This window comes from Anomaloglossus baeobatrachus, chromosome 9, assembly GCF_048569485.1.
Source record: "Anomaloglossus baeobatrachus isolate aAnoBae1 chromosome 9, aAnoBae1.hap1, whole genome shotgun sequence".
NCBI lineage: Eukaryota > Metazoa > Chordata > Amphibia > Anura > Aromobatidae > Anomaloglossus > Anomaloglossus baeobatrachus.
In genome coordinates this window covers 208,374,731-208,398,061 of record NC_134361.1, presented here as the reverse complement: position 1 = coordinate 208,398,061, position 23,331 = coordinate 208,374,731, and the positions used below count along the sequence as shown (strand labels likewise).

The window sequence follows — 23,331 nt, the reverse complement described above, 5'->3', positions numbered from 1 at the left end:
GTGGGCAGAGAATAGCGCTGAAACCAGTGGCTGTGGGCAGAGAATAGTGCTAAAACCAGTGACTGTGGGCAGAGAATAGTGCTGAAACCAGTGACTGTGGGCAGAGAATAGTGCTGAAACCAGTGACTGTGGGCAGAGAATAGTGCTGAAACCAGTGACTGTGGGCAGAGAATAGTGCTGAAACCAGTGACTGTGGGCAGAGAATAGTGCCAAAACCAGTGACTGTGGGCAGAGAATAGTGCCAAAACCAGTGACTGTGGGCAGAGAATAGTGCCAAAACCATTGACTATGGGCAGGGAATAGCGCCGAATCCAGTGACTGTGGGCAGAGAATAGTGCTGAAACCAGTGACTGTGGGCAGAGAATAGTGCCAAAACCATTGACTATGGGCAGAGAATAGAGCCAAAACCAGTGACTGTGGGCATAGTGCCAAAACCAGTGACTGTGGGCAGAGAATAGAGCCAAAACCAGTGACTGTGGGCAGAGAATAGTGCCAAAACCAGTGACTGTGGGCAGAGAATAGTGCTGAAACCAGTGACTGTGTGCAGAGAATAGAGCCGAAACCAGTGACTGTGGGCAGAGAATAGTGCCAAAACCAGTGACTGTGGGCAGAGAATAGTGCTGAAACCAGTGACTGTGTGCAGAGAATAGAGCCAAAACCAGTGACTGTGGGCAGAGAATAGAGCCAAAACCAGTGACTGTGGGCAGAGAATAGTGCTGAAACCAGTGACTGTGTGCAGAGAATAGAGCCGAAACCAGTGACTGTGGGCAGAGAATAGTGCCAAAACCAGTGACTGTGGGCAGAGAATAGCGCTGAAACCAGTGACTGTGGGCAGAGAATAGTGCTGAAACCAGTGACTGTGGGCAGAGAATAGTGCCAAAACCAGTGACTATGGGCAGGGAATAGCACCGAAACCAGTGACTGTGGGCAGAGAATAGTGCTGAAACCAGTGACTGTGGGCAGAGAATAGTGCTGAAACCAGTGACTGTGGGCAGAGAATAGTGCTGAAACCAGTGACTGTGGGCAGAGAATAGTGCTGAAACCAGTGACTGTGGGCAGGGAATAGTGCCAAAACCAGTGACTGTGGGCAGAGAATAGTGCCGAAACCAGTGACTGTGGGCAGAGAATAGTGCTGAAACCAGTGACTGTGGGCACAGAATAGTGCCAAAACCAGTGACTGTGGGCAGAGAATAGTGCCAAAACCAGTGACTGTGGGCAGAGAATAGTGCTGAAACCAGTGACTGTGGGCAGAGAATAGTGCCAAAACCAGTGACTGTGGGCAGAGAATAGTGCCAAAACCAGTGACTGTGGGCAGAGAATAGTGCCAAAACCAGTGACTGTGGGCAGAGAATAGCGCTGAAACCAGTGGCTGTGGGCAGAGAATAGCGCTGAAACCAGTGGCTGTGGGCAGAGAATAGCGCTGAAACCAGTGGCTGTGGGCAGAGAATAGCGCTGAAACCAGTGACTGTGGGCAGAGAATAGTGCTGAAACCAGTGACTGTGGGCAGAGAATAGTGCCGAAACCAGTGACTGTGGGCAGAGAATAGTGCCAAAACCAGTGACTGTGGGCAGAGAATAGTGCTGAAACCAGTGACTGTGGGCAGAGAATAGTGCTGAAACCAGTGACTGTGGGCAGAGAATAGTGCTGAAACCAGTGACTGTGGGCAGAGAATAGTGCTGAAACCAGTGACTGTAGGCAGAGAATAGAGCCAAAACCAGTGACTGTGGGCAGAGAATAGTGCCAAAACCAGTGACTGTGGGCAGAGAATAGCGCTGAAACCAGTGACTGTGGGCAGAGAATAGTGCTGAAACCAGTGACTGTGGGCAGAGAATAGTGCTGAAACCAGTGACTGTGGGCAGAGAATAGTGCTGAAACCAGTGACTGTGGGCAGAGAATAGCGCTGAAACCAGTGACTGTGGGCAGAGAATAGTGCTGAAACCAGTGACTGTGGGCAGAGAATAGAGCCAAAACCAGTGACTGTGGGCAGAGAATAGAGCCGAAACCAGTGACTGTGGGCAGAGAATAGTGCCAAAACCAGTGACTGTGGGCAGAGAATAGTGCCAAAACCAGTGACTGTGGGCAGAGAATAGAGCCAAAACCAGTGACTGTGGGCAGAGAATAGTGCTGAAACCAGTGACTGTGGGCAGAGAATAGTGCTGAAACCAGTGACTGTGGGCAGAGAATAGTGCCAAAACCAGTGACTGTGGGCAGAGAATAGTGCCAAAACCAGTGACTGTGGGCAGAGAATAGCGCCAAAACCAGTGACTGTGGGCAGAGAATAGTGCCAAAACCAGTGACTGTGGGCAGAGAATAGTGCCAAAACCAGTGACTGTGGGCAGAGAATAGTGCCAAAACCAGTGACTGTGGGCAGAGAATAGTGCCAAAACCAGTGACTGTGGGCAGAGAATAGTGCCAAAACCAGTGACTGTGGGCAGAGAATAGTGCCAAAACCAGTGACTGTGGGCAGAGAATAGTGCCAAAACCAGTGACTGTGGGCAGAGAATAGTGCCAAAACCATTGACTATGGGCAGAGAATAGAGCCGAAACCAGTGACTGTGGGCAGAGAATAGTGCCGAAACCAGTGACTGTGGGCAGAGAATAGCGCCAAAACCAGTGACTGTGGGCAGAGAATAGTGCTGAAACCAGTGACTGTGGGCAGAGAATAGTGCTGAAACCAGTGACTGTGGGCAGAGAATAGTGCTGAAACCAGTGACTGTGGGCAGAGAATAGCGCCAAAACCAGTGACTGTGGGCAGAGAATAGTGCTGAAACCAGTGACTGTGGGCAGAGAATAGTGCTGAAACCAGTGACTGTGGGCAGAGAATAGCGCCAAAACCAGTGACTGTGGGCAGAGAATAGTGCCAAAACCAGTGGCTGTGGGCAGAGAATAGTGCCAAAACCATTGACTATGGGCAGAGAATAGAGCCGAAACCAGTGACTGTGGGCAGAGAATAGTGCCGAAACCAGTGACTGTGGGCAGAGAATAGCGCCAAAACCAGTGACTGTGGGCAGAGAATAGTGCCAAAACCAGTGACTGTGGGCAGAGAATAGTGCTGAAACCAGTGACTGTGGGCAGAGAATAGTGCTGAAACCAGTGACTGTGGGCAGAGAATAGTGCCAAAACCAGTGACTGTGGGCAGAGAATAGTGTTGAAACCAGTGACTGTGGGCAGAGAATAGCGCCAAAACCAGTGACTGTGGGCAGAGAATAGTGCCAAAACCAGTGACTGTGGGCAGAGAATAGCGCCAAAACCAGTGACTGTGGGCAGAGAATAGTGCCAAAACCAGTGACTGTGGGCAGAGAATAGTGCCAAAACCAGTGACTGTGGGCAGAGAATAGTGCCAAAACCAGTGACTGTGGGCAGAGAATAGTGCTGAAACCAGTGACTGTGGGCAGAGAATAGTGCTGAAACCAGTGACTGTGGGCAGAGAATAGTGTTGAAACCAGTGACTGTGGGCAGAGAATAGTGCCAAAACCAGTGACTGTGGGCAGAGAATAGTGCTGAAACCAGTGACTGTGGGCACAGAATAGAGCCGAAACCAGTGACTGTGGGCAGAGAATAGTGCCAAAACCAGTGACTGTGGGCAGAGAATAGTGCCAAAACCAGTGACTGTGGGCAGAGAATAGCGCCAAAACCAGTGACTGTGGGCAGAGAATAGCGCCAAAACCAGTGACTGTGGGCAGAGAATAGCGCTGAAACCAGTGACTGTGGGCAGAGAATAGTGCTGAAACCAGTGACTGTGGGCAGAGAATAGTGCTGAAACCAGTGACTGTGGGCAGAGAATAGTGCTGAAACCAGTGACTGTGGGCACAGAATAGAGCCGAAACCAGTGACTGTGGGCAGAGAATAGTGCCAAAACCAGTGACTGTGGGCAGAGAATAGTGCCAAAACCAGTGACTGTGGGCAGAGAATAGCGCCAAAACCAGTGACTGTGGGCAGAGAATAGCGCCAAAACCAGTGACTGTGGGCAGAGAATAGCGCTGAAACCAGTGACTGTGGGCAGAGAATAGTGCCAAAACCAGTGACTGTGGGCAGAGAATAGCGCTGAAACCAGTGACTGTGGGCAGAGAATAGTGCTGAAACCAGTGACTGTGGGCAGAGAATAGTGCTGAAACCAGTGACTGTGGGCAGAGAATAGTGCCAAAACCAGTGACTGTGGGCAGAGAATAGTGCCGAAACCAGTGACTGTGGGCACAGAATAGTGCTGAAACCAGCGGCAGAAAATTCACCCCCTGCCTATGATCTGGAGCATTGGTGCAGCGGAGGAGACGTTGTCCTCAGGGTGGCAGCGTCCTCAGGGTGGCAGCGTCCTCAGGGTGACAGTGAACTCAGGGTGACAGTGAACTCAGGGTAGCAGTGCCCTCAGGGTGACAGTGCCCTCAGGGTGACAGTGTCCTCAGGGTGGCAGTGTCCTCAGGGTGGCAGTGTCCTCAGGGTGACAGTAAACTCATGGTGAGTGCCCTCAGGGTGACAGTGTCCTCAGGGTGGCAGTGTCCTCAGGGTGGCAGTGTCCTCAGGGTGACAGTGTCCTCAGGGTGGCAGTGTCCTCAGGGTGGCAGTGTCCTCAGGGTGGCAGTGTCCTCAGGGTGACAGTGTACTCAGGGTGACAGTGCCCTCAGGGTGACAGTAAACTCATGGTGAGTGCCCTCAGGGTGGCAGTGCACTCAGGTTGACAGTGTCCTCAGGGTGGCAGTGTCCTCAGGGTGGCAGTGCACTCAGGTTGACAGTGTCCTCAGGGTGGCAGTGCCCTGAGGGTGACAGTGACCTCATGGTGACAGTGACCTCATGGTGACAGTGCCCTCAGTGTGGCAGTGTCCTCAGGGTGACAGTGCCCTCAGGGTGGCAGTGTCCTCAGGGTGACAGTGTCCTCAGGGTGACAGTGTCCTCAGGGTGGCAGTGTCCTCAGGGTGGCAGTGTCCTCAGGGTGACAGTGCCCTCAGGGTGACAGTGCCCTCAGGGTGGCAGTGTCCTCAGGGTGACAGTGTCCTCAGGGTGACAGTGTCCTCAGGGTGACTGTAAACTCATGGTGACAGTGTCCTCAGGGTGACAGTGTCCTCAGGGTGACAGCGTCCAGTGCCAGACCTCTCATCCCTGAGACGGCATGCTCTCTAATTACAGTATATATACTGGACACTCATTACACTGCTCCCATCTCCTGCACTCTCCTCTGCTCCCGGCTTCACGTCTATCAATAATATAATTGGTTTTATTTGGAAAAGGAAAGCAAAATTATTGTACAATTATAATAGAAGCTCTAGAGTAAAACACTGAGGAGGGAAAGGAAGAAAAATGTAACTAGAGGAAAAGGAGGGGAAGGAGGAAGGTAGAAAGGAGAAGAGACTGCTGCAACCAACAGGTGGGAAGACACGTGACAGCTGCAACACAAGATACACATGGTGCATAGACACTGATATAATAAGGGGAAACAGCAAATAAGCATAGTAATACAAAACACACAAGAAGGTCGTCACTTTTGAGACTGCAACCTCTCATTCGACAGCTCTCTGCCTCTCCTGATACTGCTGGCTCTCTAATCTCATTGCACCCTCTCCTGAGTGTGTCCTCTCTCTAATCTTATTGCACCCTCTCCTGATACTGCTGGCTCTCTAATCTTATTGCACCCTCTCTTGAGACTGTGTCCTCTCTCTCTAATCTTATTGCACCCTCTCCTGAGACTGCTGCCTCTCTAATCTTATTGCACCCTCTCTTGAGACTGTGTCCTCTCTAATCTTATTGCACCCTCTCCTGAGACTGCTGGCTCTCTAATCTTATTGCACCCTCTCCTGAGACTGCTGCCTCTCTAATCTTATTGCACCCTCTCTTGAGACTGTGTCCTCTCTAATCTTATTGCACCCGCTCCTGAGACTGCTGCCTCTCTAATCTTATTGCACCCTCTCTTGAGACTGTGTCCTCTCTAATCTTATTGCACCCTCTCCTGAGACTGCTGGCTCTCTAATCTTATTGCACTCTCTCATTAGACTGCTGCCTCTCTAATCTTATTGCACCCTCTCTTGAGACTGTGTCCTCTCTCTAATCTTATTGCACCCTCTCCTGAGACTGCTGGCTCTCTAATCTTATTGCACCCTCTCCTGAGACTGCTGGCTCTCTAATCTTATTGCACCCTCTCCTGAGACTGCTAGCTCTCTAATCTTATTGCACCCTCTCCTGAGACTGCTGGCTTTCTAATCTCATTGCACTCTCTCATTAGACTGCTGGCTCTCTAATCTTATTGCACCCTCTCCTGAGACTGCTGCCTCTCTAATCTTATTGCACCCTCTCCTGAGACTGCTGCCTCTCTAATCTTATTGCACCCTCTCCTGAGACTGCTGGCTCTCTAATCTCATTGCACTCTCTCATTAGACTGCTGGCTCTCTAATCTTATTGCACCCTCTCCTGAGACTGCTGCCTCTCTAATCCTATTGCACCCTCTCCTGAGACTGCTGCCTCTCTAATCTTATTGCACCCTCTCCTGAGACTGCTGGCTCTCTAATCTTATTGCACCCTCTCCTGAGACTGCTGGCTCTATAATCTTATTGCACCCTCTCCTGAGACTGCTGGCTCTCTAATCTTATTGCACTCTCTCATTAGACTGCTGCCTCTCTAATCTTATTGCACCCTGTCCTGAGACTGTGTCCTCTCTCTAATCTCATTGCACCCTCTCATTAGACTGCTCCCACCTCTCGTGAGACCCTCTCTCATTAGCCTCTGTCCTCTATGAATCATATGACTGGTGATATGACCTCAGTCCTGTCACACTGCTCTTGACTCTCCTCTCTGACGCTCCCTGTGTGACAGTTTGCAGCCTCCCTCTCATTAGACTGCTCCTCCCAGCCTCCGGCCTCTCTCCTCCTCCTCCTCATGATTCTTCCTGATCTCAGCGGCACAACTTTTACTTTCATGTGTTTTATGTTTTTCCAGTCCCAGGGTCACTGGAGATGAGAGCTGTGCCCCCTTTGCGACGGAAGCCCACCCTGACGTTCATCTGACAGGTGCCAGAGCTTCCCTGGGTGGAGAGGACCTGCTGCTGCCTGCCCAGCCTCCACCTGCCCCAGCCTCCACCTGGCCAGCCTCCCCCCGGTGCTCCACGCTGAGGGTTACTCTCCTGCAGACTTTATACTCTCCTCTATTTTCTGTGCTGACACCAGTGGCCCCGAGTCTGCTGCCAGTCCCTGCTGCTGTTTGTGGTGCCTCCTGCCCCTGCTTCTGTTTGTGGTACCTCCTGCCACTGCTGTTGGTGCCTCCTGGTCCTACTGTTGGTGGTGCCTCCTGCCCCTGTTGCTGGTGCCTCCTGCCCCTGTTGCTGTTTGTGGTGCCTCCTGTCTCTGTTGTTGGTGCCTCCTGCCCCTGCTGTTGGTGCCTCCTGCCCCTGCTGTTGGTGCCTCCTGCCCCTGCTGTTGGTGCCTCCTGGTCCTACTGTTGGTGCCTCCTGGTCCTACTGTTGGTGCCTCCTGCTGTTGGTGCCTCCTGGTCCTACTGTTGGTGGTGCCTCCTGCCCCTGTTGCTGTTTGTGGTGCCTCCTGGTCCTACTGCTGCTGTTGTTTTCTGCCTCCCGCCCCTGCTGCTGCTGCTGTTGTTTGGTAGCTCCCGCCCCTGCACACCTTTCCCCTGCATACCTGCCCCACCTGCCTAGAGATTTCCATCTCTCCTCCCAACTGCCCCTAATCACAACTTGTAACTGTCTGTGGCCAGGCTTTGCCATAAGCCTTCCTTGCCTGCTCCCTTTATCCTGGCAGCTCCTATTCTGACCCCGTACTCCCCCTTGTCCTGTGGGTCCAGGTCCCAGGATGGACCTGTGGTGGGTGTTTTTGTACACAATGGTCCTCCTCGCCCCCTTTCTTCTGATGCAAATCAGCAGCACCTTTAAATTCCACGTGAAAATCTTCTCCTATTGCGTCTTCTGTCTCACCCTGTCTGCGCTGGCAGTGCCCGTCTGCCTGCTGAAAAATGGAGGCCGGACGGTGGACAATATGAGGTGAGCCGGTAGAAGTCATTTTTTTGCTCATTTGAAAAAAATGTAGGGTGGAGTGTTATAGAGGTAACGCAGGAGATGATCGTGCACAGGTGACACCGCCGGCTCACCATGACAATGGGGTCACTAGGGGGTTTAATCCTGTAGTTAAAAAGGTCAGAAAATTTTGGTGGTAAATTGTGGACCGGTAGGTGGTCCAAACACTGGGACCTCCACTGTTCTCGAGAGCAGGGTTCTGATATGTTCCCCCAGGATGGAGTTCTCTAGGCAATAAATGGATGGAGGCCATCATTATGAAGGGGCATTTCAGAACCTCATTCTTGGCATCAGCGAGGGCACCATCGATCGGACCCCCACAAGCTGTGCACAGCTGATCACTGAAGGCTGCAAATAACCATTGTACCCCTTCTCGAGGTGCGGATGTATGGATCAAGCTCAGGAGCGACGTGTATGAAAGCTCTCATCGATTCTGGGAACCCATGATATAGGTTTTCTGATGGGCTGCCATGATAGGTGAGGGTCTGTCGAAGACCCTCACGGCGGCTATGTCGGTACTTTCACCTATGTATTGCAATATGCAAAATTTCAATATACAAAATAAGAAAGACTAATACATTATATATATATATATAATACTGGCCAAAAGTATTGGCACCCCTGCAATTCTGTCAGATAATACTCAGTTTCTTCCTGAAAATGATTGCAATCACATTTTCTTTGGTATTATTATCTTAATTTATTTTGCTTGCAATGAAAAAACACAAAAGAGAATGAAACAAAAATCAAATCATTGATCATTTCACACAAAACTCCAAAAATGGGCCAGACAAAAGTATTGGCACCCTTAACCTAATACTTGGTTGCACAACCTTTAGCCAAAATATCAGCAAACAACCGCTTCCGGTAACCATCAATGAGTTTCTTACAATGCTCTGCTGGAATTTTAGACCATTCTTTTTTAGCAAACTGCTCCAGGTCCCTGAGATATGAAGGGCGCCTTCTCCAAACTGCCATTCTGAGATCTCTCCACAGGTGTTCTATGGGGTTCAGGTCTGGACTCATTGCTGGCCACTTTAGTAGTCTCCAGTGCTTTCTATCAAACCATTTTCTAGTGCTTTTTGGAGTGTGTTTTGGGTCATTGTCCTGCTGGAAGACCCATGACCTCTGAGGGAGACCCGGCTTTCTCACACTGGGCCCTACATTATGCTGCAAAATTTGTTGGTAGTCTTCAGACTTCATAATGCCATGTACACGGTCAAGCAGTCCAGTGCCAAAGGCAGCAAAGCAACCCCAAAACATCAGGGAACCTCCGCCATGTTTGACTGTAGGGACCGTGTTCTTTTCTTTGAATGCCTCTTTTTTTACCTGTAAACTCTATGTTGTCTCATCTGACCAGAGAACATTCTTCCAAAACGTTTTAGGCTTTCTCAGGTAAGCTTTGGCAAACTCCAGCCTGGCTTTTTTATGTCTCGGGGTAAGAAGTGGGGTCTTCCTGGGTATCCTACCATACAGTCTCTTTTCATTCAGACGCCGACGGATAGTACGGGTTGACACTGTTGTACCCTCGGACTGCAGGGCAGCTTGAACTTGTTTGGATGTTAGTCGAGGTTCTTTATCCACCATCCGCTCAATCTTGCGCTGAAATCTCTCGTCAATTTTTCTTTTCCTTCCACATCTAGGGAGGTTAGCCACAGTGCCATGGGCTTTACACTTCTTGATGACACTGCGCACCGTAGACCCAGGAACTTTCAGGTCTTTGGAGATGGACTTGTAGCCTTGAGATTGCTCATGCTTCTTCACAATTTGGATTCTCAAGTCCTCAGACAGTTCTTTGGTCTTCTTTCTTTTCTCCATGCTCAATGTGGTACACACAAGGACACAGGACAGAGGTTGAGTCAACTTTAATCCATGTCACCTGGCTGCAAGTGTGATTTAGTTATTGCCAACACCTGTTAGGTGCCACAGGTAAGTTACAGGCGCTGTTAATTACACAAATTAGAGAAGCATCACATCATTTGTCAAACAGTGCCAATACATTTGTCCACCCCCTTTTTTATGTTTGGTGTGGAATTATATCCAATTTGGCTTTATAACATTTTTTTTTTATTTTTTTTCATTGAAGACAATAATAGCAAAGAATTTGTGATTGCAATCATTTTCAGGAAGAAACTGAGTATTATCTGATGGAATTGCAGGGGTGCTAATACTTTTGGCCAGCACTGTATGTATATATATATATATATATATATATATATATATATATATATATATATATATATATATATATATATATATATATATATATATATATAATATTTATATATATAAAATGTTCTGCGGGTGACAACAGTCACAATCAGTAGGACATTTACCGGCCGTCGCTGTGAATGACTTCAGCACATCTGCGGCCACAGGACATCACTAGTCTCACACTGCTCTGGGGGGATTTTGTCCCCACTCTTCTTCCAGTCTCTTCCACAGGACATCACTAGTCTCTCACACTGCTCTGGGGAGATTTTGGCCCCACTCTTCTTCCAGTCTCTTCCACAGGACATCACTAGTCTCTCACACTGCTCTGGGGAGATTTTGGCCCCACTCTTCTTCCAGTCTCTTCCACAGGACATCACTAGTCTCTCACACCGCTCTGGTGGGATTTTGGCCCACTCTTCTTCCAGTCTCTTCCACAGGACATCACTAGTCTCTCACACTGCTCTGGTGGGATTTTGGCCCCACTCTTCTTCCAGTCTCTTCCACAGGACAACACTGGTCTCTCACACTGCTCTGGGGAGATTTTGGTCCACTCTTCTTCCAGTCTCTTCCACAGGACATCACTAGTCTCACACTGCTCTGGGGGTATTTTGGCCCCACTCTTCTTCTAGTCTCTTCCACAGGACATCACTAGTCTCTCACACCGCTCTGGTGGGATTTTGGCCCCACTCTTCTTCCAGTCTCTTCCACAGGACATCACTAGTCTCTCACACTGCTCTGGGGGGATTTTGGCCCACTCTTCTTCCAGTCTCTTCCACAGGACATCACTAGTCTCTCACACTGCTCTGGGGGGATTTTGGCCCCACTCTTCTTCCAGTCTCTTCCACAGGACATCACTAGTCTCACACTGCTCTAGGGGGATTTTGGCCCACTCTTGTTTCAGTGTCTTCCACAGTTCTTTGACTGTTGTGTGTTTCTTGGCCATAGCTTTGTCACCAAGGATTTTCCAGAGGTTTCTATTGGGTTTAGATCATGACTCTGGGCTGTGGCCATTTCATTGTTTCCAGGATTGGCTTTCCCCGTTTTGCTGTGTGACAGGGGGCATTGTTCTGCATGGAAATTGCTTGCTGATTGAGTGATGAACACAAGTAAGGAGCCGCGTGTTGTGAAGAAGGTTATGATCCACACTTGCATTTACTCTGCCATGTAGCTGTATGAGAGGTCCAACTCCTGCTGCAAAACATTCCCCAAACCATGACCCTTCGTCCACCGCCTTTCACTGACTTCTTAACACACTTTGGGTTCAGTCTTTCCCCAGTTTGTCTATGAACATAATGTTTCCCATCAGACCCAGATACATTAAATTTGCCTTCATCAGTAAAATGAGCTGTGGACACTTCTCCTCTGTCCACACAACATGCTCCTCACCAAAGGTGAGTCTAGCATGGTGATTCTTTCTGCTAATGAGGTTTGGTCACTGCAAAGTTGGCTTTCAGTCCAAATGCTCTTACACGTCGTGACCCTGTATGACAAGACAGACCCTTACCCTGTTCAGTGCTGAACTGGAAGCAATTCCAGCTGCAGTGTGGAAATGATTACCCATGGAGATTCTCCCCATTATCCTGTCCTCTCTTGCATTTGTCTTTCAAGGGCGACCAACCTTCTTGGGGGACTTGAAAGAGTTTTTAACCCCTTAACGACCCATGACGTACTGGGTACGTCATGGATCGTGTGCCGGTAAGCCCCGCCCCCTGCCGCCGGCAGGCGGCCGCGATCCGCGCACATATCAGCTGTTATCAACAGCTGACATGTGCCTGCTAGCCGCGGGTGGAATCTCTTCCACCCGCGGCCATTAACCCCTTACATTTCGCTGCCAAAATCTGGCAGCGATATGTATATGGGCGCCGCCATGACAGTCACTTACCCCGCCCCCACCAGAAGTCACGTGACATGATCACGTGACTTTCGGTGGTTGCCATGGTAGCACAGGGTCATGTGATGACGCCTGCAGCTAACATGACTCACTTCCTCTCAATGCCGGAATACAGCCGGCATTGAAAGTAAAGCAGCAAATCTGCAGATCTCAGCTGTGTAGCTGAGATCTGCAGATAGTTCAGAGCGATCGGATTGCTGATCGCTATAGCCCGCTAGGGGGACTGGTAAAATAAAAAAAAAGTGTTAAAAAATTTAAAAAAATAAAAAAAACCTAAAAGTTCAAATCACCCCCCTTTCACCCCATTGAAAATTAAAGGGTTAAAAAAATACAAAATACACACATATTTGGTATCGCCGCGTTCAGAAATGCCCGATCTATCAAAATATAAAATCAATTAATCTGATCAGTAAACGGCGTAGCGGCAAAAAAATTCCAAACGCCAAAATTACGTTTTTTGGTTGCCGCAAATTTTGCGCAAAATGCAATAACAGGCGATCAAAACGTAGCATCTGCGCAAAAATGGTACCGTTAAAAACGTCAGGTCGAGACGCAAAAAATAAGGCATCACTGAGCATCAGATCCTGAAAAATGAGAACGCTACGGGTTTTGCAAAATGGTGCAAAACGTGCGCCACGTTTTTGGACAAGCTTGTGAATTTTTTTTAACCCCTTAGATACAAGTAAACCTATACATGTTTGGTGTCTACAAACTCGCACTGACCTGAGGCATCACATAGATATCTCAGTTTTACCATATAGTGAACACAGTGAATAAAATATCCCAAAAACTATTGTACGATCACACTTTTTTTGCAATTTTTCCGCACTTGGAATTTTGTTGCCGTTTTCCAGTACACTGTATGGTAAAATTTATGGTTTCATTTAAAAGTACAACTCGTCCTGCAAAAAACAAGCCTTCATATGGCAAGATTGATGGAAAAATAAAAAAGTTACGCCTCTCGGAAGAAGGGGAGCAAAAAACAAAACCGCAAAAACGGAAAGTGCCCGGGGGCTGAAGGGGTTAATGTTGTAGAGATGCAATATTCTCGAAATCACAGACTTAGAACAACCAACTTCTCTTGCTATGGCTGATAGCGTCTCCCTTTTGGCCTTCATCAGGACAACCTGCTGCCAGAGGGTTTCAGTCACATAACTTTTTCTGGGACTGCGGCTGATAACTAATAAGGCCATTATTACACATGGACTGTCACTTTAAGGGATTTGTTGACTACGGTATGTTACAAAACCTAAAAGGCGGTAGGGATCATTATAAGAGTCTGCACTGTGCCCGATATGGCAGAATTTATTGTGGGGGGTTTCTGGTGGCACAAGGTGAACGTGACATACTGGGCACTGAGATGGCAAAGCTATGGAAAAATTACAAGATATTATTATTATTATTATTCCATCTCAGCAATGCTGTGTAAATCACCAATGAGCGGGATATTCCCATCACGGTCGTTAACGGCAGACATGTGAATATCTGTCTGTTTGCCGCCTACAGAAGGGCGAGACTCTGGAAACACCTGATTGTGCTGTGCTACAGTTTCCATAAATCTCCTTTTACCCGGATACAGGCTGTGTTACGGTTTCCATAATTTGCCTGTTACCCGGATACGGGCTGTGCTACGGTTTCCATAATTTGCCTGTTACCCGGATACGGGCTGTGCTACGGTTTCCATAATTTGCCTGTTACCCGGATACGGGCTGTGCTACGGTTTCCATAATTTGCCTGTTACCCGGATACAGGCTGTGCTACGGTTTCCATAATTTGCCTGTTACCCGGATACGGGCTGTGCTACGGTTTCCATAATTTGCCTGTTACCCGGATACGGGCTGTGCTATGGTTTCCATAAATCTCCTGTTACCCGGATACGGACTGCGCTACGGATTCCATAACTCGCCTGTTGCCCAGATACGGACTGCGCTACGGTTTCCATAACTCGCGTGTTACCCGGATATGGGCTGTCCTACGGTTTCCATAACTCGCGTGTTACCCGGATACGGGCTGTCCTACGGTTTCCATAACTCGCATGTTACCCAGATATGGACTGCGCTACGGTTTCCATAATTCGCGTGTTACCCGGATATGGGCTGTGCTATGGTTTCCATAAATCTCCTGTTACCCGGATACGGACTGCGCTACGGATTCCATAACTCGCCTGTTGCCCAGATACGGACTGCGCTACGGTTTCCATAACTCGCGTGTTACCCGGATACGGGCTGTCCTACGGTTTCCATAACTCGCATGTTACCCGGATACGGGCTGTCCTACGGTTTCCATAACTCGCGTGTTACCCGGATAGGGCTGTCCTACGGTTTCCATAACTCGCATGTTACCCGGATACGGGCTGTCCTACGGTTTCCATAACTCGCATGTTACCCAGATACGGACTGCGCTACGGTTTCCATAACTCGCGTGTTACCTGGATACATTGGAATCGCTTGCATAAGTGAATGCGTTACAGAGGTTTTCCACGTAAAGTCACACGTGCCACTTCCAAAATCTGCTGCATCCATAAGGGGCTAAGAGGACGTGGAAGTGACGGCTTCTCTCCGAGGCCTCTGCCCGGTGATGTGGAGAACGGCTGCAGGTCTCTTTTATGCTTTTGATCTCCTTTTCTTACTGTTTTCAGTGAATACAAAAAAATCCAGTTCACCTCTTAAGACTGTGGACCAGGCCCTGCTCACACCGCTGAGGGTACGTTACATTGTGTCAGTGCAGACTGTCCTCTGTGAGCCAAGTGCGGAGCAAATGTCTCCTCTCCTGTACTCACATTTACTGGGATATTCCTGACTGCACGGTCTCACTAAGTGTCTGACTGTTGAGATCCACTAGTCCTGAGGGCGGAGCTCTGAATTAGAGCGGTGGCCCCGTATCCATTGTCAGTATTGGGGGGGATAGCTGATAACTGCTAATCCATACACTGACACATTGTAACAAAAGTGCAGTTGAATGTTCACTTCTCACACGTGTGGGGGATGAATAACTGCCTCTGCCCATATTGTGTGATACTTTCCATCCCAGCGAGTCTGGCGGAAGATGAGTCGTTTAATAATTTGGGTCATTGTACTCCTCTTCTAGAAATCACAATATTTTCCTCTCTGGGCGTCTCCTCATAACTCAAGCGGCTCATACACATGAAAACCCTGTGTGTGGGTAGTCTCTCAGCATGGTGCTGCCGCCGTGTGCTGCCACCGCTATGTGCAGCCCTCGTGTTCTGCTGCCACCGTGTGCTGCCCTCGTGTTCTCCTGCCACCGTGTGCTGCCCTCGTGTTCTCCTGCCACCGTGTGCTGCCCTCGTGTTCTCCTGCCATCGTGTGCTGCCCTCGCGTTCTCCTGCCATGTGCTGCCCTCGCGTTCTCCTGCCGTGTGCTGCCCTCGCGTTCTCCTGCCGTGTGCTGCCCTCGCGTTCTCCTGCCGTGTGCTGCCCTCGCGTTCTCCTGCCGTGTGCTGCCCTCGCGTTCTCCTGCCGTGTGCTGCCCTCGCGTTCTCCTGCCGTGTGCTGCCCTCGCGTTCTCCTGCCGTGTGCTGCCCTCGCGTTCTCCTGCCGTGTGCTGCCCTCGCGTTCTCCTGCCGTGTGCTGCCCTCGCGTTCTCCTGCCGTGTGCTGCCCTCGCGTTCTCCTGCCGTGTGCTGCCCTCGCGTTCTCCTGCCGTGTGCTGCCCTCGCGTTCTCCTGCCGTGTGCTGCCCTCGCGTTCTCCTGCCGTGTGCTGCCCTCATGTCCTGCCCTCATGTGCTGCTGCTGCCATGTGCTGCCCCCTTGTGCTGCCGTAGTGTGGCACTGTCATCTTTCTGTACCGGAATATTCCTTGTCCCTTAGATTCCATATAAGTCTTACATTAAATTGCTTCTGTCAGCACAGACCGACTGTACTAACCAAGCCCAGGCGCTCAGCCATCATGGCGACCAGTCATCTCCATGCACCTTCCCGCCTACTTATATTGCCTCCATCTTCACCCCCTTCTGTGGTTGATAGCCGTGCCTTCATAGAGCACAGAAGGGCGGAGATAGTAGAAGAACAAGCAGGTGGGGAGGAGCATATAAATGACTGGCCGCCATGATGCACGAGCACCTGGGCTTGGTTAGACCAGTCATTCTGTGCTGACAGAGGCCCTTTAAGTTACATTCATTATAGTGGGACCCCTAGAACTAAGTCCTGTATTACAGCCATGAGCTTTGGTTATTTTAGTGAACCCCTCCTTAAAGGCATTCTTGAATCTTCAATATTCAGGAGCGCACCACTCATCTGCCTCTGGGATGGTGGTCTCTGCTCTGCAAGGGGTGGGGGGCTGGACACGGTCCTGCAGAGCGTAGACTCGGATGGTGATGTCTGCTCTGCAAGGGGTGGACACAGTTCTGTAGCGCATAGACTCGGATGATGATGTCCGCTCTGCAGGGGGTGGACACGGTTCTGTAGAGCGTAGACTCGGATGGTGGTCTCTGCTCTGCAGGGGGTGGACACGGTTCTGTAGAGCGTAGACTCGGATAGTGGTCTCTGCTCTGCAGGGGGTGGACACGGTTCTGTAGAGCGTAGACTCGGATAGTGGTCTCTGCTCTGTGGGGGCGGTTCTGTAGAGCGTAGACTCGGATGGTGATGTCCGCTCTGTGAGGGGTGGATGCGGTTCTGTAGAGCGTAGACTCGGATAGTGATGTCCGCTCTGCAGGGGGTGGACACGGTTCTGAAGAGCATAGACTCGGATGGTGGTCTCTGCTCTACAGGGGATGGACACGGTTCTGTAGAGCGTAGACTCGGATGGTGGTCTCTGCTCTGCAGGGGGTGGACACGGTTCTGTAGAGCGTAGACTCGGATAGTAATGTCCGCTCTGCAGGGGGTGGACACGGTTCTGTAGAGCATAGACTCGGATAGTGATGTCCGCTCTGCAGGTGGTGGACACTGTTCTGTAGAGTGTAGACTCGGCTGGTGGTCTCTGCTCTGCAGGGGGTGGACATGGTTCTGTAGAGCGTAGACTCGGATGGTGGTCTCTGCTCTGCATGGGATGGACACGGTTCTGTAGAGCGTACACTCGGATGGTGATGTCCACTCTGCAGGGGGTGGACATGGTTCTGTAGAGCGTAGACTCGGATGGTGGTCTCTGCTCTTTAGGGGGTGGGGGGCCTGGACACAAATTCCATCATTTCTTTCTACAGGTGCACAGATACAATCACGCAGCTTCTTGCCTTATAGCGGCTCTCCTCAGCCACGTCTTCTCATATTAACCACTACTCCCCCTTTCCTCCGCTCTCATCATGGCTCTGCATCCTAATAGCCTCCTGGGCCTCTTGAATATTTACCGCATGGCTGTGGGCGTCCATAGATTAAACTCCACCTGAAGGTGAGGAGAGGAACGAGGCGTAGTTACAAAGGTCTAAAGTCAAGGCTGCGCTCCAGGAATAGTCGGGAGATAAGCAGCAGAGTATTAATGATCTCCGCTCGTCTATGCCACTTTATAATTAGTGGAGCTGGTCACGTGGCCGCACGCCGTGTGCTGACTTCACAACTTCTCTGTACGCTCTGCAGCCTTTATATGGAATTTATACATCTCATAGGATTTGATGGAGCTGGACGAGATGAGACACCAGGATGATGGGGGTTATCCTCACTGAGACTTCTGATGCATGGTTCTGGAAGCCCCTTTAAGTCCATCTTCTGCCGGAGCCGCTTCCTTGGCCGGCTTCTTATCAGGCCCGGTGGCTTTATATTACGTTTCTGACCAGTGAACACACAATCCACTTATCTGCGGTTGTCGGCCAGTTGCTGTGTATTCGGCATCGCCTTTCCGGAGCAATGATCCAGCTGCAAAAAGTAAATCCTGATGTGCGTCGTCTGCCGTGATTAACTGATAAGGACTAGACCCATCCCCGAGCGTCGGTACCGGGTCATGAAAGGTTTCGCAGATTATCCTCAATTTTTTCTCTCATGGATGTCAGTGAATTGGACTTTATGTCTAAACCTTCTCGGCATACATTCTGCGTATTCACGCAAAGGCTTGAGCTACACACCACACCCGCGCTAATCTCTGCGGCAGCCGATTATATGTCCTCCCCAAAAATGTGCTGGCAAATCCCATAAAGTGCATTACAACCATAACTGGTGTATGTTGCCGGTGAAGAGGGGGAGCTCGGCTGGGTCCGCGGCAATTATTTAGCTTTACCGTGGCCTTCTTCACCGGGCCCCAGTCAAAGCCGCAGCAGAGGGGCACGGCAGTGTTGCTTTGGCTACTATACATGGCTGTTATGATTCAGTGACTGAGGAGGATCAAAAAGGGGCAAAAACTAGGAAACCAAGAGAATCACCAGAGTGGTTGGAAACTCAGCAGACTGCAGACCTCTAACTGACAACACAACTAGAAGTAGCCGTGGGACGTGCCTACGATGACCTAGTCGCCTCGACACAGGCGGAGAGCTAATTATTCCTAAAAAGAGAAAAACAAGGAAAGCTAATCTGCCTCGGAGCAGTCCCCCAAAGATATAGATAGCCAACAAACATGTAAAGCCGGGGAGACAAGATGAAACACAGTACACAGGTATAAAACAGATTCAGCAAAGATGAGGCTCAAACTATCTATATAGAAAAGGACAGAAAAGAGCACTGTTTGCAGCCGCGCAATACCTTAAAAAAACCAACACACCTGATATGAAAAAAGCGGAGACCACACGGCCTCTCCCCCACTATATCAGTACTTTGGTGTTACTGGGATCCAAGCAAAACACTAATATAGAAGAAGGACTGAAATTAATACCAAGCATGACAAAACAAGACTACATTGCAGAATATGGCGCAAGGTACACAGACATTCCCAGCACGGAATAGAAGGTAGAAACAGAAGATAGGGCAGGCTCCAGAATGTCCACAGCTCCACAAGAGACAACATTGATCACCGGCCCAGACCAAGAGAACACTACTCAGTTATATAGGCCCAATCTGAGCAGCCTGATTTCCAATCATCATCAGCTGTCTGGCTTCTGTTAAGCAGACCAACTCTATTACCAGCACTGGCCACAAGAGGGAGCCCCAAACCGGTACCCAGTCCAAATGTGTTCACAACACATGGCTAATTTGCGTGCAAATTAGCCATGTGCTGGAGTAGAGGCAGGGTCTGTGGAGCAGGGCGCTGGCGTGTCATCGCTGGGCGTTCAGCAGGTTGGTGAGGTCGTCATAGGTCACCAGCCAACCCGCTATCTGGTCAGGACAGGTGTGGAAAGGGCCACAATAGCTTTCTATACAGGATTGCTGGTGCAGCACGTGAGAAAATCCCACAGCTGCTTTTTTTGTCTCAAGAAAAGGAGGGCAAAGCTTAGGAAAAATCTAGTATAAAGTCATCAACCGTGTGGGTGATTATACGAGGATCCACAGAGGTTGGGGTCACGTCCGGCTAATGATCACCGGTGTTCACCATCCACACCACCTGGCAATATTCTCCTTTACGAGTGAGAGATTTTCCTACAATAATCTGAAGAGGTAACAGAAAATGTCCTGTCAAATGACAAAGTGCCGGAAAAATACAACTTTCTCACATCCTCATCTCCAGAAATCACTTCACAGCTCGAGAAGAGAAAAAGATGAAATATTTAATGGTCATTTACTGAAAGTAATTGGGCAAACATTCTTCTGCCGAGTGTCTGCAAATTTACACAGCGTGAAGGAAATTATTTGGAAGGCAATTAACGTTCCGGGCTTTCTGCAATTCTGTAAGAGCTCAGCGCCCAGTTCTTCAGGGATCTGAGAATGACATGAAACGCGCTGAGAATTCACCAGTGTGCAGTGTGCCGTGTCAGAAGTGGTGGTCAGTGGCAGGTAGGTGGCCATGACATACTGTCCTGATAGCAGGTGCCAGACTGGTGTACAGGGAACGGATAAAAAGAATTTTCAATTAAGGCTAAAAGGAAACACAGGTTTCTGCAAACAAAGTTGATTTGTATAATCAAAAGTTCTAAAAGTCATAAAGAAAAGTGACATGAGCCTATCATATCATGCCAACCTACCCATAGAGCCAAGTGCCTGATACCATCCATCTTCAGGAGCCAAGTGTCTGATACTATCCTACCCCCGGAGCCAAGTGTCTGATACCATCTAACTCCAGGAACAAGGTGTCTGATACCATCCTACCCCCAGAGCCAAATGTGTGATACCATCCTACCCCCGGAGCCAAGTGTCTGATACCATCCATCCTCAGGAGCCAAGTTTCTGATACCATCCTATCCCCAGAACCAAATGTGTGATACCATCCTACCCCCGGTGCCAAATGTGTAATACAATCCCTAATCCCAGATACCATCCTACTACAGGAACAAGATGTCTGATACCATCATAGCTCAGGAGCTAAGTGCCTGATACCATCTTCCTGTCGGAGCCAAGTGTTTGATACCATCCTACCCCCCAGAGCTAAGTGTCTGATACCATCCTCCTCTTGGAGCCAAGTGTCTGATACCATCTTAATCCCAGATCCAAGTGTCTCATACCATCATACCCCCAAAGCCAAGTGTCTGATACCATCCTACCCCCGGAGCCAAGTGTCTGATACTATCCTCCTCTCGGAGCCAAGTGTCTGATACCATCCTACCCCCGCAGCCAAGTGTCTGATAGTATCCTCCTCTCGGAGCCAAGTGTCTGATACCATCCTACCCCCAGAGCCAAGTGTCTGATAGCATCCTTCTCTCGGAGCCAAGTGTCTGATACCATCCTACCCCCGGAGCCAAGTGTCTGATACCATCCTACCCCCGGAGCCAAGTGTCTGATACCATCTTAATCCCAGATCCAAGTGTCTGATACCATCTTAATCCCAGATCCAAGTGTCTCATACCATCCTATCACTCAAGGCAAATGTGTGATACCATCCTACCCCCAAAGCCAAGTGTCTGATACCATCCTACCCCCAAAGCCAAGTGTCTGATACCATCCTACCCCCGGAGCCAAGTGTCTGATAGCATCCTTCTCTCGGAGCCAAGTGTCTGTTAGCATCCTACCCCCAGAGCCAGGTGTCTGATACCATCCTACCACCGTAGCCAAGTGTCTGATACCATCCTACCCCCGGAGCCAAGTGTCTGATACCATCCTAATCCCAGAGCCAAGTGTCTGATACCATCTTAATCCCAGATCCAAGTGTCTCATACCATCCTATCACCCAAGGCAAATGTGTGATACCATCCTACCCCCAAAGCCAAGTGTCTGATACCATCCTACCCCCGGAGCCAAGTGTCTGATACCATCCTTCTCTCGGAGCCAAGTGTCTGATAGCATCCTACCCCCGGAGCCAGGTGTCTGATACCATCCTAATCCCAGAGCCAAGTGTCTCATACCATCCTATCACCCAAGGCAAATGTGTGATACCATCCTACCCCTGGAGCCAAGTGTCTGATACCATCTTTCTCTCGGAGCCAAGTGTCTGATACCATCCTACCCCCAGAGCCAAGTGTCTGATACCATCCTACCCCCGGAGCCAAGTGTCTGATAGCATCCTACCCCCGGAGCCAGGTGTCTGATACCATCTTAATCCCAGATCCAAGTGTCTCATACCATCCTATCACCCAAGGCAAATGTGTGATACCATCCTACCCCTGGAGCCAAGTGTCTGATACCATCTTTCTCTCGGAGCCAAGTGTCTGATACCATCCTACCCCCAGAGCCAAGTGTCTGATACCATCCTACCCCCGGAGCCAAGTGTCTGATAGCATCCTACCCCCGGAGCCAGGTGTCTGATACCATCTTAATCCCAGATCCAAGTGTCTCATACCATCCTATCACCCAAGGCAAATGTGTGATACCATCCTACCCCTGGAGCCAAGTGTCTGATACCATCTTTCTCTCGGAGCCAAGTGTCTGATACCATCCTACCCCCAGAGCCAAGTGTCTGATACCATCCTACCCCCAGAGCCAAGTGTCTGATACCATCCTACCCCCAGAGCCAAGTGTCTGATACCATCCTCATCTCGGAGCCAAGTGTCTGCTACCATCCTAATCCCAGAGCCAAGTGCCACTTGTTCTTAGCATTGCCCTTTTCTTGGCAGGTTGCATATTGTACCGCCTGCATTGTGAAGGAATCCCTGGATATACTGGCTTTACTCTCTGTATACACAGCCTACAATATCATAAAAGACAGAATTCCAATTTGCTGAGGAAAGACATCGGCTACAGTAAAAGTTTGTCAACTAAGTCTTGGTTTATACCGAAAAATTTCTGATATAAAAAAAAGTCTATAATTACATGCAAAAATGATGACTTCATCAAGAAGAGCCAGAACAATCCTGATGTCTTCTGCTCCATCTGTGGAGAGGAGAGGGTGAAAAACAAAAGAAATATGCCATGTAGAGCATGGAGTAGACCTGGCTGATTTTGGGGTACAGCTTGGAGACCAGGATACGTCTTGGTTTCCACATATGGTTTACAGAACACGTCTGGAGCATCACCGACAGTGGACAAATGGTGAATAAAAAGTCTAAACTTTGGTGTGCCGATGGTATGGAGAGAACCGAAATACCACCATGACAATTATTTTTCTGTTGTAAAGATTAAAGGCTTTAATCATTACAATAAAGCTCAGGGGAATTATCCTGATTACAAATCAACAAGACAACCTTTACTCCATGGCAATGACATTCCCAGACCAGTGAATACCAGATGACCTCTTTCACATGGTGATGACATAGCCACCAGTGATTACCAGATGACCTATTCCATGTGGCGATGACATTCCCAGAAGACACTTCCACGTGGCGATGACGTTTCCTGACCCGTGTTTACCAGATGACCTCTTCCACATGACGTTCCCAGACCAGTGATTACCAGATGACCTCTTCCACATAGCGATGACGTTCCTAGACTAGTGATTACCAGACGACCTATTCCATGTGGCGATGAAGTTCACAGACGACCTCTTCCACGTGGCGATGACGTTTCCTGACCAGTGTTTACCAGATAACCTCTTCCACATGGTGATGACATACCCACCAGTGATTACCAGATGACCTCTTCCACATGGCAATGATGTTCCCAGACCAGTGATTACCAGACGACCTCTTCCACATGGTGATGATATTCCCACCAGTGATTACCAGACGACCTCTTCCACATGGTGATGATATTCCCACCAGTGATTACCAGACGACCTCTTCCACATGGTGATGATATTCCCACCACTGATTACCAGATGACCTCTTCCACGTGGCGATGACATTCCCAGACCAGTGATTACCAGACGACCTCTTCCACATGGTGATG

General features: G+C 49.5%; 1 protein-coding gene across 1 annotated transcript in view; it reads left to right on the top strand.

The window, feature by feature from the left end:
* Positions 1 to 6,829: 6,829 nt before the first annotated feature.
* Positions 6,830 to 23,331, top strand: part of AGPAT2 (1-acylglycerol-3-phosphate O-acyltransferase 2) — a 30,719-nt gene continuing 14,217 nt past the window's right edge. The window contains exon 1 of the mRNA XM_075324340.1: positions 6,830 to 7,972. Within this exon, the coding sequence (XP_075180455.1) occupies positions 7,785 to 7,972 (188 nt within the window). The 5' untranslated portion in view covers positions 6,830 to 7,784. The remainder of the gene's footprint in view (positions 7,973 to 23,331) is intronic.